General features: G+C 52.1%; 2 protein-coding genes across 6 annotated transcripts; one reads left to right on the top strand and one right to left on the bottom strand.

The window, feature by feature from the left end:
• Positions 1-1,181: 1,181 nt before the first annotated feature.
• PLAGL2 (PLAG1 like zinc finger 2) lies at positions 1,182-9,508 on the bottom strand. Of its 5 annotated transcripts, none has more exons than XM_071572812.1 (4): positions 9,439-9,508; positions 8,823-8,927; positions 6,178-6,570; positions 1,182-4,909 (listed from the first exon to the last, which is right to left on the bottom strand). In XM_071572812.1, the coding sequence occupies exons 3-4, from the start codon at positions 6,438-6,440 to the stop codon at positions 3,688-3,690; spliced, it is 1,485 nt and encodes a 494-aa protein (XP_071428913.1). In that variant the 5' UTR covers positions 6,441-6,570; positions 8,823-8,927; positions 9,439-9,508; the 3' UTR covers positions 1,182-3,687. The 5 variants fall into 5 exon arrangements, with proteins under 5 accessions (XP_071428913.1, XP_071428914.1, XP_071428915.1 ...); XM_071572813.1 differs by having other exon boundaries at positions 8,866-8,927; XM_071572814.1 differs by lacking the exon at positions 9,439-9,508 and adding an exon at positions 9,367-9,414.
• On the top strand, positions 9,500-16,169 carry POFUT1 (protein O-fucosyltransferase 1). The gene is made up of 7 exons (XM_071572817.1): positions 9,500-9,748; positions 10,356-10,477; positions 11,726-11,908; positions 12,424-12,536; positions 13,050-13,242; positions 13,794-14,036; positions 14,445-16,169. Exons 1-7 carry the CDS (start codon positions 9,571-9,573, stop codon positions 14,631-14,633), a joined length of 1,221 nt encoding a protein of 406 aa, XP_071428918.1. The 5' UTR covers positions 9,500-9,570; the 3' UTR covers positions 14,634-16,169.
• Positions 16,170-16,729: the final 560 nt, after the last annotated feature.

Here is a 16,729-nt window from a genome sequence, read left to right as displayed (position 1 = left end):
TGCTGTTGTGAGCCAGAGAACAGGGTCTGTCACAACATGGCATGTGGGTATTCTGTCAAGTGAAATTCAGTGGAAGAAAATGCAAGATAACATGTTGTTCCTTCCTACAAATGGATTTTGAGTGAGCTGTAATCCCGTGGGGAAAAAGATCTTCATCCTTTCACAGGGCTCTGGCAACCTGAGCCTGGAAGGAATGTGAGGTGAGCTAACCCCCTGCTGCCAGGGAATGGCCTGGCTTGGCTGGTTTTCAGATGGAATCATTAACAGTGGGATGTTAAATCCTTGTTTTTTTGAAAATCCAGGGTCTGATTTATAAAGGCTGGCAAGTTCAAGTCCTGTCCTTTTGCTGACTGGAGTTATTCAGGTTTGTATCTTACATACACAGCACAGTCTGCACTGTTCCTATTGCTCCTGGACACCCCCCAAGTCAGCCACACCTTGAAATATTTCTGTATTTACGTAGACCCTCCTGACCCATTATTTGCTGCAGACACTCCTCTTGGGCTCCATCTGATGCCACCTGATACAGGAACAGAGATCACAGTGGGGTGGTTCACAGGGCCCTGCCAGGCTGTCCTGGCCCCAAACTCGTCCAAACCACACAAAAACCAAAACCAAACTCTTTCTGGGATGAACCTTTTTTATCACATAACCAGCAGAGTGGCTGCCATTGCTTCATGCCCAAAGCCCTGCCCATACACCACAGAACAGATTCCAGGCTGTGCTGCAGCAATCCCCTCAGTGTGTCAGGGTCACCTTTGCCCCTCACCTCCAGTTGCATTGGCAGGAGCTTGGCTGGTTCCCACTGGTTTTCCTAACAGCTTGGTACATTCTTCCTAATGGAATAGGATTCTCAAGTGCTGCAGCTTAAATGTTTTTTTCTTATGAACAGGTAGAAGTTGTTCACTGTAATATAATTTGTTCTGAATTGCACACTCACTATTTCAAATGGAATTTAGTCCCATTAGTTTTACACTGGCTGGTAAAATACTTTCAGATTACAAACTCTACAGTGGAACAGGAACTTGGAATCCATTTTCCTGTACAAACACCTGGAATCAGCTCCAGTGCTGCATCTGACCTGCTGCCTTTGCTGGGTTAGACTCTCCTTGCATGGACAAAGGTTGTTGCAGTTCTGCTCAACAGAGTAGCTGTGGAAAGCAAATCACACATGCAAATCATAGCAAAATGAATTCCATTTATTCTTTGACAGACTACTGGTAGGAAAAAGATGCCTGGCTCTAAGTTTAGCTACCACTGCTAAAGGAACTCCAGTGATGACATCTGTTCAGAGTACAATGCAGGCAGAAAGCAAGAAAGCTGAAGGTTCTGCATGGGAGGTGTGTGATGGCATTGCATAAATCTGATAATCCTCACCAGCAGTGAGTGATCAGTTCTGACCATTTATTTCTCAAAAAAAATAATAATCCCCTCAACTGAAGACAGGGATAAGGCTTGCATATAATTGTTAACAGTGTGAAACTCTTAATTTGCAAAGAGCAAAGCAATAGAAGACAGGCCTGAGGTATTCAATGCTGGTAAACAGACTGGCTGCAATGCCCTGTTTACCTTTGCTAGGTTAGAACAAGAAGGCACTCGTTGGACTTGGAAAGGCAACATTTTCCAGTGGAGAAAAGGAAAAAGTACTGCATTCAACTCAGGGAGATCATTGCCACAGGATATTGCTGAGGTAAATAAATCTTATATTACATTTTGATACAAAAGTCTTATTTGCAGCATTGCTGGCTAACCTAAAACAACCGATCTATGTTTGGAGAATCAATGGATTGCTAAAGAGTCATTCTGGGAAGAATTACTAAGCTAAATTAAAAATAAAATTCTGGAGTAAAATGGAAGAGGGACAAGCCTGTGACCAAATGAGGCACGTCTGATGTCACATGGTGGGATCATGGCTCAGCAGGAAGGAATCTGCATCGACTGAAGGGTGTTCTCTGGGGAGACTGGGGAGGACATCTGGGTTTGCCCAAGGAGCTGAGATAACAGAGTAGAGGTAGATTTTGCATTTTCTAGATTTATGGAGAACAATATTTACAGATTTCCTGATTTATATTGGCCTACAGTGGTTCCCAAATGCTGAGGTATGAAGATCTGCCTGCCCATGGACATAAACACACATCACTGCAGAGTGAGTGACCTCCACGTGTCCCCATCTGCAGTACAAGTGGCAGGGGACAATACAGATGCTGAAGGACACCAGCAGCTGGCTGCCACTTCCAGTGTCACCCTTCTGCCCTGGTAGGCAGACAGCCCATGGAAGAGTTTAAGAGGTGGTGCAGGGAGCAAGGGATGCAGGACTTTAACTTCAGGAGGGAAGGCTTGAGAAGGAGAGAATAGGAAAGGCCAGTGGAACCAAACTCAGAGTGAAAGGGTGACTGCAGGCCCAAACCCTCAGCATTTGTTAGTACTGGTGTTGGGGAAAACACTTCAGATACACTGACAGAGTGTACATGAAGGTGGGACCAATTTTTCCTCTTGATTTCTGGACATTACCATCATTGAGGCTAAAATGAATCTCGAGACTCCTTCCTGGATAAGCTGAAAAGGGTGCTGACCTTGCTGAATGGTTGTGGTAAGAAACCCCAAACCCTAGAAACTCATACTCTGTTCCTGATGCCAAGGGAACCCAGGGAGCAGGGCCTGCAGCCTGTTCTCACCCACACCTGGTATGCCAGTGCTCCATGTCCTGAGCTCCTCACCCAGCTCTCTCACGTGCTTTGGTTTCCAGATCTCTTTTCCTGAAGGGGATATTAAAGAGGGCTCTGTCCATACACCACACACCAAGCTAAGCTGTGAGAGCTGCCCCATCCCCTCCACATTGAATAGCCAGCAAGAAAAGGCAGGAAGTTGCTGCCTCCAGGGGCAGAGGCAGTGGTCCGAAAGCAGAGTATTTCCCCATGGGGGAAGAACATGGTAAGTGAAGAGAAATCAGTGCAACCTGACTTCGTTGTGTAAACAGTGTTCTAACTACACCAGAGATGAACCCAGCGTGTTCTGGTGCCTCCTATTTTTGTAATGGCAGAAACAGATTTGTGTTGTGTAAACAATGTCCGCTGTAACAACTTTAACCTAATGGCTCCTGAAGAAGAAATGAGGTGACGACCTATGTAAACAGGCTTGTTGCTTAACACTGATGTGGAGTAAGCTGTTGGGTGATGGGATGAGAGGTAGTGGGGAAGGACAGACTCTTCCCCATTGGCTTCATACAGAGAGGGTATCCTGACTTCTTCTCCATGTGGAGGTGTTGGCTGGTTTGCCAGAATTGCAGTGTGATAACACGAAATGGAAGCTGGACTCTTCAAAAGTTTAGCCCACGATGAAAGAGCCTCAGCTCCTTCTCAGGGACAGTCCCTTCCCAGAGAGGAACACAGCTCCAGGATTCTCAGGGAAGGTCAGTGCTAAGCGCGGCTCCTGATTCACAGATTAAAAATTAGATAAAATATATCCAGTCTATTAGCTGAAATCTTTCTTCTGTACAGGCCTGGGACTCACACAGGATATCAGCTGTTCCAGTCTACAAGTGCTCCCTCTGAGATCAGAAACCTCCTGTCTGACCCAGCTCTGCAGAGCTTTCACACCCTCCGGGAAGGAAGAGTTGTGCGTTTTTAAGGCTCTCCATCTCCACAGAAAGGGTGGCTGAAAGATCTGTTCTCCAGTGCTATTTCCAGCCTATTGGAATGCCTGGTGGAACCGTGGCAGGGTGGTTGTGCTCAAGCTGGAGGTGAAGACGGGGGGCAGTGAATGAAGGGGCCCAAAGTTCAGCGGGGCCCCGGCTCCGGGAGACTCTTGAGGTTGATGTTGCAAAGTGGTGAGCAGTGGCTGCGCCTCCCCCTGCGAGTAGCCCATGACCAACCCCCCTGACGATACAGGTGGATTGCAAGGAGGAAGATTCAGGGGGAGGAAGCCAAGAAGATGAGAGAAGTCCATGTTAGCAGCACAGAGAGCCTCTGAGAGGTTAGCAGGGCTCTTGGAAAGCAAAGCCTCGTCCAGGGCGGGTGGCTGAGGCGAAGAGGACTGAGGCTCACCAGATGAGAGAGACAGGCTGCCAGGGAAGTCTGACAAAAAGCTGTCCACCTCTACTTTGGGTAGTTTCTCAGGCAAATATGAGGTAGATCCAAGCTGATACTTTGGAGGAGGTTGCGGTGGGGAGGAGATTGGAGAAGAAGACTCCAGAGGATAGCTCATTCCCATTGGAAGAGAATTAGGAACCAAAGAATGGGGCATGCCTGAGCTTGGCATGGTTTGGAGATGTGTGCTGTACATGCCCACAGGCAGCATGCCAGGGAAGCTCTTACCACCCATCATGTCTCTGGATGCCATACACAGGACGGGACTCAACTCTTCCTTCACTGCGACAGAGGAGCTGCAGCTGAGCAGACCCAACATGTCAACTGGCTCCGTCTTAATCTTCAGCAGTTCCTGGGAGTGGCTTTTCTTCATGTGCCTGGTCAGGTGGTCCTTCCTCCCAAACCTCTGAGCACAGTACTGGCACAAGAAGTCCTTCCGCCCCGTGTGCACCACCAAGTGTCTCCGCACGTCCTTGCGGGTGTAGAAGCGCCGGTCGCAGTGGTCGCACGGGTGCTTCTTCTCCTTGGCCCCGCCGGACGCCCGCCTGGAGTGGGCCTTGAGGTGCTCCAGCAGGACCTGGGTGCTCTCGAAGGTCTGCAGGCACACCTTGCAGCTGAGGTCGCCGCTGGCAGCCGCGTGCATGGCCAGGTGCCGCCTGAAGCCCAGCTTGGTGTTGTAGTTCTTGCCGCACTCGGGGCAGTGCAGGGCCTCCTTGTTGGGGTCGTGGGTCTGCAGGTGGTTCCGAAGGTGATCCTTGCGGTGAAACATCTTCTCGCAGTACATGCACTGGTGAGGCTTCTGAGCAGAGTGCGTGGCCATGTGCCTTTGGGGAGAAAAGCAGCAAAGGTTACACAAGTGTCCAGCCCTAAGGGAACACAGCCTGCTCTTCCAAAATTTTCCTTCCGCCCACAACAACCCCAGATGGCATCCCACTAAAGGTCAGGCACAGGAGCACATTCCAGGCAAAGCTACAGAGTCTGTTCCAGCAGTGAGAGTCTGTCCCCAGCAGTGACAGAGTTTGTCCCAGCACTGACAGAGTCTGCCCCAGCAGTGACAGTCTGCCCCAGCAGTGACAGAGTCTGCCCCAGCAGTGACAGAGTCTGTCCCAGCACTTACAGTCTGCCCCAGCAGTGACAGAGTCTGCCCCAGCAGTGACAGAGTCAGTCCCAGCACTTACAGTCTGCCCCAGCAGTGACAGAGTCTGCCCCAGCACTTACAGAGTCTGTCCCAGCACTTTCAGAGTCTGCCCCAGCAGTTACAGAGTCTGCCCCAGCAGTGACAGAGTCTGTCCCAGCACTTACAGTCTGTCCCCAGCAGTGACAGAGTCTGTCCCAGCACTTACAGTCTGTCCCAGCAGTTACAGAGTCAGCCCCAGCAGTTACAGAGTCTGTCCCAGCACTGTCCCCAGAAAGCACCACCCCTGCACAGGTGCACTGCAACTGCCTCTCCTCAGCTCCTGCTCTCTGCTGAGGCAGCCAAAGGGGAACTGGCAAACAAAACCTCACAGTTTATGACACAAAGTGCTCGTCTGCAGGTTCTGAATGACTTCAGTTCATCAGGAGGATGATGCTGTGGCCAGGTCTACTGAAAGCCACTGTGGTCTGATTTCACCTTGGTATCTCATGCTCTCTTCTAACACTGTGGGTCGTCTAGTTTAAAGTTCTCAGTCATTACAGTTTAATTATTCTGTGTTGTGTTTCATTACATAAATGGGAACTCTGCTTCTTCATGCTGGAGCAACAGCTGCCATGGAAATATCCCTGAGGTGAAAGTCAGAGGTGGGGCTTAAGAGTGCCAATGCTACTCTTGCTTTTGCTTTTGCTTTTTAATCTGCAAACTTCACTTTTTGCTTCAATTTCCTCTTTAGTAAATCAGAAAACCAGCTCAAGCTCGGGATGAAGAATTATCTGAGGTTCTCTGGAAGGCACTTAAAGAGATGCCAAGTATGGTAATGTCTGGGACTCAACTGCTTTGCAAAGTAAAAGGGCATTTCCCCTCCTCCAGCTTCTCAGAAATTCAAGCAAAGACACGAGGGAGGGGTTTTCCCCTGTCTCCTGGCAGTGCTGGGCAGAGGCACTCACAGGTACCTACCTATAGAGCTTGTACTTGGAGGCAAAGGCCTTGCCACAGTGCAGCTGGGGGCAGTTGTAGGGTCTCTGCTCCGAGTGGGGAAGTGGGTGAGTCCTCAGCTTGTCCCCGGGAGGGAAGGAGGGCTCCGATAGTTCACACTGGCATTTTCCCTGACTTTCCGTCTCTTCAGCTCTCGGTCTGGGCACTAATTTCCAGGCTGTCTCTTCCTCCTCCTGCTTTGCATCTTGAATCCAGTTGGGAACACTGGGAAAAAATGCCGTCATGGCAGGTCTAGTGGAACAGGGCCATGTCAAGCAGAACTGGAGCCTGCGGGTGCCTGGCCGTGGTGTCGTCCCGGTGGTTTCTGGCGGAGCCCTCTGGGACCAAACTGCTCTACCAGCAAAACTTCTCCATCTGCAATCACACAAGGCTGGTGTTAACTCCCTGCACTCTTCCCTCCTGCACAGACCTGTGTGAGCACTCAACAAGCATTATGAACATCACCATCTCCACAGTGTTTTTCTCTCTCTTCTCCCTTAACCTGTTACCTGAATACAAATACGTTGAGCTTTTTCTGAATTACATTTTTTGCAACTATTAAAGGTCAGTGTTACCTGTCACACGTCCTTCCTCCTGAAATACTGCAGATAGGTGTGTCTCTGTAGCTCTAAACCTCTCCCCTTGTGTCTTTTGGATTGCTCCTCATTCCAGTTTTTCATATTCTCACTTGTTCTTGGTCTCTGCTTACACAGAATTCCCTCCCAGAGCTCCTCAGAGAAACAAAGGCTCTCTTGTATTTTTTTTCACATTCATTCTGATACCAACCTGCTGCCCTGGGCAGGACCATCTCTGAGCAAACCAACCTGAACCATCACACATGAGTGAACAGAGCTGGAGAAGAGAATTTGCAATTACCAGGAACATCTCACCTTTTCCAGGAAGGCAACAGATGGTCCTTCTCTTCAGAGTGGGATTACTCATTGCATTTTCACTTTTCAACTCTGAGGCAGATTCTGCCTCTCTGGATTAGCAAACTTCCTACAGTAATGAGCAATTTTTAATACTTTTTTTAATTTTACCCTCTCATCCATTAATAATAGAAGCTCAAACTGTTTCCTGTTCAAAAAAAATAAACCTGTGAGTCCTGCTGGCTTTCATGTTGATGAAGATCTACATTAATCTCTCCCAGCAGGTTGTCCTTCTGTGTGTCTTGTTGGAGAAGCACAACGTTTTCAAACAGCTCTACCACCACCCTGACTGTTCAACGGTCAGATGAAATAAAAACCATCTCCTGTCACTTAATTTGGCTGCCTGATAAACTCTTCTTAAAATAGCATCAAACCCTCAAGCTCTTTCTCACTCCAGGATTGCTTCAGAGGAGGAACTTCCTGCTGCACATCAACAGCAGTGCCAGTTGTGGGCAGGATGTGCAACTGCGAGGGAACAAACCAACCCCTGGCAAGAAAGTGCTCACTGAGCACTTGTGGGGAGGTGAAACAACTCCTGGGACTGCACCAGCACCCCCAGCACCATGGAATGCTTCCCTCAGGGGGGAAAACACTGGGAAAGGGGGGATTCCTCAGTTCAGGAAGGATATTGAGGGGCTGGAGCGGGGCCAGGGAAGAGCAACGAGGCTGGAGAAGGGACTGGAGGTGGCACTGAGTGTCCTCTGAAACACCTCCAGGGACAGAGAATCCAACATGTCTTGATCCAACCCCACTGTGATCACCAGCCCAGGGCACAGAGTGAGAATCCACCATGTCTTGATCCAACCCTACTGTGATCACCAGCCCAGGGCACAGAGTGAGAATCCAACATGTCTTGATCCAACCCTACTGTGATCACCAGCCCAGGGCACAGAGTGAGAATCCAACATGTCTTGATCCAACCCTACTGTGATCACCAGCCCAGGGCACTCTGTGCCCTGGGCTGGTGATCACAGTGGGGTTGGATCAAGGGTTGGACTTGATGATCTCAGAGGTCTCTTCCAACCCAACTGAGAAGAGCAACGAGGCTGGAGAAGGGACTGGAGCACAAGCCCTGTGGGGAGAGGCTGAGGGAGCTGGGGGTGTTCAGCCTGGAGAAGAGGAGGCTCAGAGGTGACCTCAGCACTGTCTGGAACTGCCTGAAGGGAAGTTCTGGCCAGGTGGGGGTTGGTCTCTTCTCCCAGGCACTCAGCAATAGGACAAGGGGGCACGATGGGCTCAAGCTCTGCCAGGGGAAATTGAAGTTGGAGATCAGAAAAAAATTCTTTGCAGAGAGAGTGCTCAGGGATTGGAATGGGCTGCCCAGAGAGGGGGTGGATTCCCCATCCCTGGAGGTTTTTAACCTGAGCTTGGCCATGGCACTGAGTGAGGGACTGGAGTTGGACCAAGGGTTGGACTTGATGATCTTGGGGGTCTTTTCCAATCCAGTAGATTCTATGAAAACGTGTCTCTGTGAGACTTGAGAATGCTCACTAAGAACAGAAGTTGGTTTTGTGCAGGCTGAACCTGCGTGGGCAGAAAGGAACAATAAAACACCCAGAAACTGCTGAGGTGCCACTTTAGGACCAGCCAGCACGATGTGACCCCCTCAGGGTGCAGCCTGTCCTTTCTAAAGTTCTACAACCCCCTCTACACGTGCCAGAAAACAAAATTAAACAACAAAACCCACAACCCTTCTACCTCCCACTCCACAGGTCTCCAGGGGAGTCTCTGCCACTCTCACCAGGTGGTTCCTCCTTTCCCTCCGAACGACCTCGCCCATCTGGGGGCCAGTTTCAAAGCTACCTGGAAGAAGACAAAGTTGGGGGTTTGGTGGGGTTAGGAGCGATTTTGGGGGGTTTATAAGGTGCTGTCGGTGGAGGGGTCGAGGGGGGGGACTAGGAGGGGTTTAGGAGTGATTTTTGGGGGGTTTCTAAAGTGCTGTCGCAACCCCCATGCAAACGGCGGAGGCGCCGGGGGGTGGCCGCGAGTTGCCCTCCGGGCACCTCGCGGCCCCCCCCGGCGCCTCCGCCGTTTGCCTTGGGGTCTAAACGGGAGACGGCGACCCCCGGGAGCGCTGTGGGGATGAAACAGCCCCGCTGCAAAGCGACAACATCGTCCCCCCCCTCCCCACAGCCCTGAGGGAGGCGGGCCCGGCCTACGCCCCCCCACACCCCGCCCCGCATCCTCCTCCTCCTCCTCCTCCTCCTCCTCCTCACACGCCCCCCCAGCGCCCTGAGGGCACCTCACGGCCTGGGGGAGGGTACAGCCACACCGCCTCCCCTCCTCACGGTGCCGCCCCTCTGGTTCTTCTCACCCCGTTGCCCCGGGCCGGGCCAAGCGCGGCTCCGGTCCCGGCCCCGGCGGCGCCATTGCGCGGGGCCTTCTGGGAGTGACGTCACGCGCCGGGGGTGGCCGCGGCAGTGCCGGGCCCGCGGGGTATGACGGGATGGCGGTACCGGGAGTCGGTGGCGGGGAAGGGGCTGTGGTGGAGCCGTCGGTGCTGGGGATGATGATGATGATGCTGTTCGTGCTACCGGTGCTGCTCTGCCCGGTGATGGCGGAGGGAAGCGAAGCGGCGCCCGCCTGGGATGCGGCGGGTTATCTGCTCTACTGCCCCTGCATGGGTGAGGCTCTCCCGCTTCGGCCCCCGGCGCGGTACCCGGAGAGAGGGACCCCCGGTGCATCCCCCTGTTCATCCCCCGGTGCCTTCCGCGCTTCATCCCCTCGTCCATCCGCCGGTGCAGTCCCTGATCCATTCTCCCGGTCCGTCCCTTGGTAGGGTCTCCGGTCCATCCCTCGGTGCAGTCCCCGATCCAACCCTCGGCCGGGCTCTGGTCCCTCGCTCAATCCATCCCCGGTCCATCCCCCAGTGCGGTCCCCGGTCCATCTCCCGGTGCAGTTCCCGGTCCATTCCCCAATCCATCCCCCGGTCCAGCCCCCGGTGCGGTCCCTGATCCATCCCCCGGTCCAGCCCCCGGTGCGGTCCCCGGTCCATCCCCCGGTGCGGTCCCTGATCCATTCCCTGGTGCGGTTCCTGATCCATCCCCCGGTCCATCCCCCGGTGCGGTCCCTGATCCGTTTCCTGGTGCGGTTCCTGATCCATCCCCCGGTCCATCCCCGGTCCGTCCCCCGGTGCGGTCCCTGATCCGTCCCCCGGTGCGGTCCCTGATCCATCCCCTGATCCATCCCCCGGTCCATCCCCGGCCGGGCCCCCTCTCTCCCGTCTCGCAGGTCGCTTCGGGAACCAGGCCGAGCACTTTTTGGGAGCTCTGGCCTTTGCCCGCGCCATCAACCGGACTCTGGCCGTGCCGCCCTGGATCGAGTACCGGCACCACCGCCCGCCCTACACCAACGTGAGCCCCGGGGGGCGGCGGGCAGGGCCGGGGATGCTGCCCCGGGGGATGCGCTGCGGGCTCCGGGCGGGGCTGCCCCCGGCTCGGGGCGGTCACGGGCTCTGTCCCCCTTTGTTGGTACAGAAAAATCAAGGGTGAGCAATTCAGATCTATGTAAGACCCCGTGAGACTGAAAGCAGCTGAGAATGGCCAAGACCGATAGGGAAGAGACCCCCGGAGGTTTCTCATGAGAACTCCTCAGGTTTCTCACAGCACACCAGAGGTGTTTCTGAAAACAGGATGAGTTCATCAGAACTTTGGACTGTGAGATATGTATTATAACCAACGGGGATTTGCATTTAAATGGTGTGAGGCTCAATTTAGCCAATAGAACTAAACTGCTTTCATAGAATCGACTGTGTTGGAAAAGACCTCAGAGATCACCAAGTCCAACCCTTGATCCAACCCCACTGTGATCACCAGCCCAGGGCACTCTGTGCCCTGGGCTGGTGATCACAGTAGGGTTGGATCAAGACATGGTGGATTCTCACTCTGTGCCCTGGGCTGGTGATCACAGTGGTTGGATCAAGATGTGGATTCTCACTCAGTGCCACATCCACAGAATCACAGAATCATAGAATGGATTGGGTTGGAAAAGACCTCTGAGATCATCAAGTCCAACCCTTGGGCCAACTCCAGTCCCTTTACCAGATCATGGCACTCAGTGCCACGGCCAAGCTCAGGTTAAAAACCTCCAGGGATGGGGAATCCACCCCCTCTCTGGGCAGCCCATTCCAATCCCTGAGCACTCTCTCTGCAAAGAATTCTTTTCTGATCTCCAACTTCAATTTCCCCTGGCAGAGCTTGAGCCCCCCTTGTCCTATTGCTGAGTGCCTGGGAGAAGAGACCAACTCCCACCTGGTTAGAACTTCCCTTCAGGGAGTTCTAGACAGGTAGGGAAGAGATCCCTCCCTAGGAGTTCTTAGCAACTCCCCGGAGGTTTCTCATGAGAACTCCTCAGGTTTCTCACAGCATTCTGAAAACAGTCAGGATGAGTTCACCAAAACATTGGACTTGTGAGATATACATTATAACCAACGGGGATTTGCATTTAAATGGTGTGAGGCTCAATTTAGCCCACAGGACGCAGCTTTAACCCCCTATAAACCGTGTGCAGTGTGTAATCAAGGGCATTCACTTGCTCACATCGGTCTGTGTGTGGTGTCCTTATGTCTCCAGCGGTGTTTATTGTTTCCTTTCCCCCCGCAGCTGCACGTGCCGTACTCGGAGCTGTTCAAGCTGGAGCCGCTGCGGCGGTTCCACCGCGTGCTGAGCCTGGAGCGGTTCATGGAGCAGCTGGCCCCGCTGCGCTGGCCGCCCGGCCGCAGGGTGGGCTATTGCTTCGAGGCGGCGGCGCAGAGGAGCCCCGACAAAAGCACCTGCCCCATGAAGGTGAGTTTGCCCCTCAGCGCCGCGGGCGAGGTGTAATTTCCGCCGCGGTTCCAAAGGGAATGAATGACTGACTCATTCGGGTCGCCATTGATTTGCAAATTTGGGTGTCACCCACCGCAAATGGGTCTGTGTGGTATTCCTTTCACCGCGTTGCTGTGCCTTAGTCCTTTTCTTTGTCTCCAAGTGCTTGGGGATCGGGGAGATGGTCTGTGCAAGTAGATTTTATCACTCCTGACTTGATTGTGGCTGTAAAGAGAACAGATTTGTAGCTTATCTCCTGCTCTCTGTTTCCCAGCTGTGGTAGAGGGTTCCAGCCTCTCTTAACTACAAGTTTGAGAGCTGTAGTGTCCTTGTCCTTTAGTAGTTCCCAGGTAATTTTCCTTCCTGTGGCTGCGACCTGTGACAAACAGGCTGCTGTATTTTGGCTGCTCTCCTCCCGAACAGAGCCCCAGGATCTTGCTAGATCTGCCTTACAGGCTCTGTGTATGCACTGAACACTTTTCTTTCCTTTGCAGGATGGAAATCCGTTTGGTCCCTTCTGGGATCAGTTCCAAGTGGATTTTGATAAGTCTGAGCTCTTCAAGGGAATCTCCTTCAGTCCTGCATACAAGGACCATTGGATCAAAAGGTAGCAGAGAGATGGAAAAGTGCTGAGAGGCCACTGTGGGCATTTAGAGTCACTCCTGGAAGCAGCTGTGACTGTGTATTGTGAATTTATGTTTTGGGGGGAGAAACTGAAGTGCTTAGTTAGCAACTTAATTAAAAATCTTAATGTTTTTTTCCATTAAATATTCGCTGAGCTCTTCCTGTGGGCACTATTAGGTGTGAGCTGTGATTGATTTCTGAGCCAGTAATATTTAATTACAGTGTTTGTTCATTATTGCTTGATAGTTCCTCAGTGTGTGTATGAGGTTCTTCCCTTTTGGCCTGGTGGATAAAAGGTCTGAGGTAAAACACAGTCCCTGAGTTTTCTTCAATGTCAGTAAGTTTTGTCAGATGGCAAAATAGTTAAAATTGATGTAAATTTGGAGCAATAGATGCTGCATCTTTTGGGGTGTTCCTGGTCTCCATTCTATCCTTCAGCTCAGTCTTGGTGCAGGATGGAGTGTGCAGGACTGTGCTGGGGTTTGGTTTTCCACAGGTTTCCACCCTCTGAGCACCCTGTCCTTGCCTTACCTGGAGCTCCAGCCCAGTTCCCGGTCTTGGAGGAGCACCGGCCCCTCCAGAAGTACATGGAGTGGTCTGATGGAATGGTAGCCAAGGGAGAAGCCTATATCCAGTCTCTGCTGCTCCGGCCCTACGTCGGGATTCACCTGAGGATCGGCTCGGACTGGGTATGGCTCCGGTGTGGGCTGGACCTGCACCCCAGGCTGTGGCTGCAGGGTGGGGGCTACTGGGATGGGGTCAAAGCTGCCCAAAAAGGAGCTGTGCTGGGACAGCCACCCAAGCCCTGCCGGCATTCAGGAGCTCCCTGGGTGTTAGCAGTGCCATTGGGATTCTTTCAAACAGGCAGAGGTGGTGCTTTCTCACACTTGCCATTCAAACGTGGTACTTTGAACCTGAAAGGAGGTTGTGTCAAGGTGGGGTTCAGCTTCTTCTCTCAGTGACAGGACAAGAGGAAACAGCCTCAAGCTGAGCCAGGGGAAGTGCAGGTTGGATATTAGGGAATAATTCCTCACTGAAAGAGAGGTTAAGCACTGGCACAGGCTGCCCAGGGCAGTAGTGGAGTCACCATCCCTGGAAGTGTCCAAAAACCAACTAGACATGGCACTGTGCAACATGTTTTAGTGGGCATAGGGGTATTCATTCAAAGTTTGGACTAGATGATCTTGGAGGTCTTCTCCAACCTTAATAATTCCATGATTCTCTTTTCCTCTTCCAACAGAAAAACGCCTGCAACATGTTGAAGGACGGGACGGCCGGGCCTCACTTCATGGCGTCACCCCAGTGCGTGGGCTACGACCGGAGCACGGCGGTGCCTCTCACCATGGACATGTGCCTGCCAGACCTCAAAGAGATCAAACGTGCCCTCAAGCTCTGGGTGGCAAAGATTGAAGCTAAATCCATTTATATCGCTACCGATTCCGAGCCCTACACAGCAGAAATACAGCAGTTCTTCCAAGGAAAGGTGAGTCTTCCAGAACCCTGTTCTGGCAGGAGTGCTTTGATAAAAGTCTCCCTGGGATTCTGGCCTGTGGCTGCTGTGTGTAATAGGTTATTCACAGCCAAATATTGCCATCTCAAAGTGAATTTGGCAATAAAAATTATCCTGTAAAAACTCTTAGTTTCCTGGAGGTTGAAGAGCATTATCTGGCATGGTAGTAAATATCTCCTTGGAAAGGGCTTAAATTAAATAAACCTAAGTGATTTTCAAAAATGTTCTGACAGTGATCTAATCATAAATGAGTTATAGGGCAGAACAAGACAAACCCCCCTCTTTCTGTTGTGTATTCTTGTTTCTAATACAATCTATGCCAAGACATTGGATTGTAATAGTAGTTCAGTGGATTTATCTGCTTCCCTTGTTTCTCTGCAGCTCAAGGTCATCAGCTTGCAGCCAGAAGTGCCTCAGATTGATCTGTACATTCTTGGCCAGTCTGACCACTTCATTGGGAACTGTGTCTCTTCCTTCACCGCCTTTGTGAAAAGGGAGCGCGACGTCCATGGGAAACCCTCCTCGTTTTTTGGCATGGACCACCCACCGAGGCTACGGGATGAGTTCTGAGCAAAGGAGGAACAGGCTCCCTGGTTCTCAGGGCTCTGAGCTCAGTCCTTGGTGCTGCAGGTGCCCCCTGTGCAGAGTCACTGCTGGGGTGCCCACACCTCCTCCTGCCCTTTGATGCTCCTCACAGTCCAGACTTTTCTCTTTGACATCTGTTTCCAACGTGAGGTCAGATAGAAGTTTTAAATCATGTAGTTTATAGGGAACTATAAACTATATATAGTTTTTTAAGAGGTAGTTTTATAGCTCTCCAATCTCACTCTTTGGGGCTCACCAGCAATCTTGGTGAAGCAGCTGCTCAGATTTCCTGTTCTTTTTTTTCTGTTAAATCTTAACTCTTCCCTGGAGATGTTTTGAATTAACCATAATTGGTTCTTTTAAGTGCAGAAGTATTTTCAGGCATATCAGGGTTTCTGGAAAGGGCATACAAGGTGAAGCTCAGGACTGAAAAAGCTCTGAGTTTATTGAGAACAGCTGCTGCCTTAGCAGACCTGTGTCACCTCAGTGCCTCAGTGCCCTTTCCCTGTCCAAAGAGATTCCATTCCCAGTGCTGGATCCCTTCAGCATTGCTGGAGGAACACAGCAGGGCACAGTGTGACATGGCAGCTGCCTGTTCAGCCTCTGCATCACCATGGGGCATGTGCAGGGACACGGGACAGCATCTGTCACAGCCAGTCCAGAGGTGGAGTTTTGGGGCTTGTAGCTTTGTAGCTGTTGATGTCAGTCAGGTCTGTAGTAGGAGTGAAACTCTGAGCTGAGATTATTAAAGTAGCTGTAGTGGGGTTGGGCACATCATGCTTGGGTCCATGGTAGTGGTTTCTGTTTGGTTTTGTACTTTATAAATAACCCCTCTGAGAGCATTACTCTTATCTGGGGGCAGTTCCCAGTGGAGATAACTCTGGAAATCTGTGGTCCTTTTTGGCCTGGTACAGTTTGGTGTTAGTAACACCAACAATCCCACCATGGTGAGACTCAACTTGACCATTGCCTTTTGGTGCTTCTGTGACTTTTTGTTTTGGTCCAAAGACTGAGTACAGAACTTAATTTTTCCAAAATGCCACTTGTGTGAGTCCGTGGTGCCAGAGCTGCTGCCTCCAGTGCACACTGTGGTCCAGGCAGTGCTGTTACAGGGGTTAAATTCTACATGTCTGTTTTTATGGTGGTCTTTTCCTCCCTGGAGATGTTCCTGAGCATGAAGGAGTTTGAAGGCTGAAGGAAGTGAGCAAAAAAAGGGCTAAATGAGAAGGTCCCCCGGGTGTCAGGATGGCAAAGACTCATTTCCTCAGGGCTGGCTTCAAAAATCATGGGATTTGGGGGGAAATCAATGGGTTTGGGGCCTCTGGGAGCTGGGTTTCTGGAGACCCTGCTCCTCCACTGTTTCACACTTTACTGATCTTGGGTGATGCCTTTGGGGCTGCAGAGCAAGGGAAGCCTTTCCCTGCCCTGTTGTGAGGACAAAGTATTAAAATGTTAGGGGGGGAGGTTTGGAGAAAAAAAAAAAGGGTGGGGTATTTTTTGTACTAATAAAAGTGTATTTTGTATTCACTGGTGGTGCACCGACATTCCTTCCTCCATCCCGGGGCCTGTGGTGCTGCCCCCGGCTGTCCAACAGTGCTGGTACAGGGTGGGGTAACCCCAAATGCCTTTCTCTTATGGTGGTCTTTTCCTCCCTGGAAAGAGCTTTGAAGGAGTTGAGTCTCCCAGTTGGGGCAAACCCTGGTGCTTTCAGGGTTGGCGTTGACCGCGGGGGATGCTGGTGCCGGTGCCGATTCCGATGCGGGTGCTTGTGCTGATGCCGGTGCCGGTGCCCGCAGGGGATGACGGTGCGGGTGCGGGTGCCGGTGCCGGTGCCTGCGGAGGATGCTGATGCCGATGCCAGTGGCGGTGCTGATGCAGGGCCGATGCCGATGCCAGTGCCCGTGCAGGTGCTGGTGGCGATGCCGATGCCAGTGCTGATGCCGATACCGGGGCCGGGGCCGATGCCGATGCCGGTGCCGATGCTGATGACGCTACCGGTGCCCGCGGGGGATGCCAATACCGGTGGCGATGCCGGTGCTGATGCTGATGCCGCTGCCGGTGCCGGTGCCGGTGCCCAGCAG

The sequence above is a fragment of the Pithys albifrons genome, chromosome 18, assembly GCF_047495875.1.
Source record: "Pithys albifrons albifrons isolate INPA30051 chromosome 18, PitAlb_v1, whole genome shotgun sequence".
Taxonomy (NCBI): Eukaryota; Metazoa; Chordata; class Aves; order Passeriformes; family Thamnophilidae; genus Pithys; species Pithys albifrons.
This window is presented reverse-complemented; position numbering and strand designations above follow the sequence as displayed.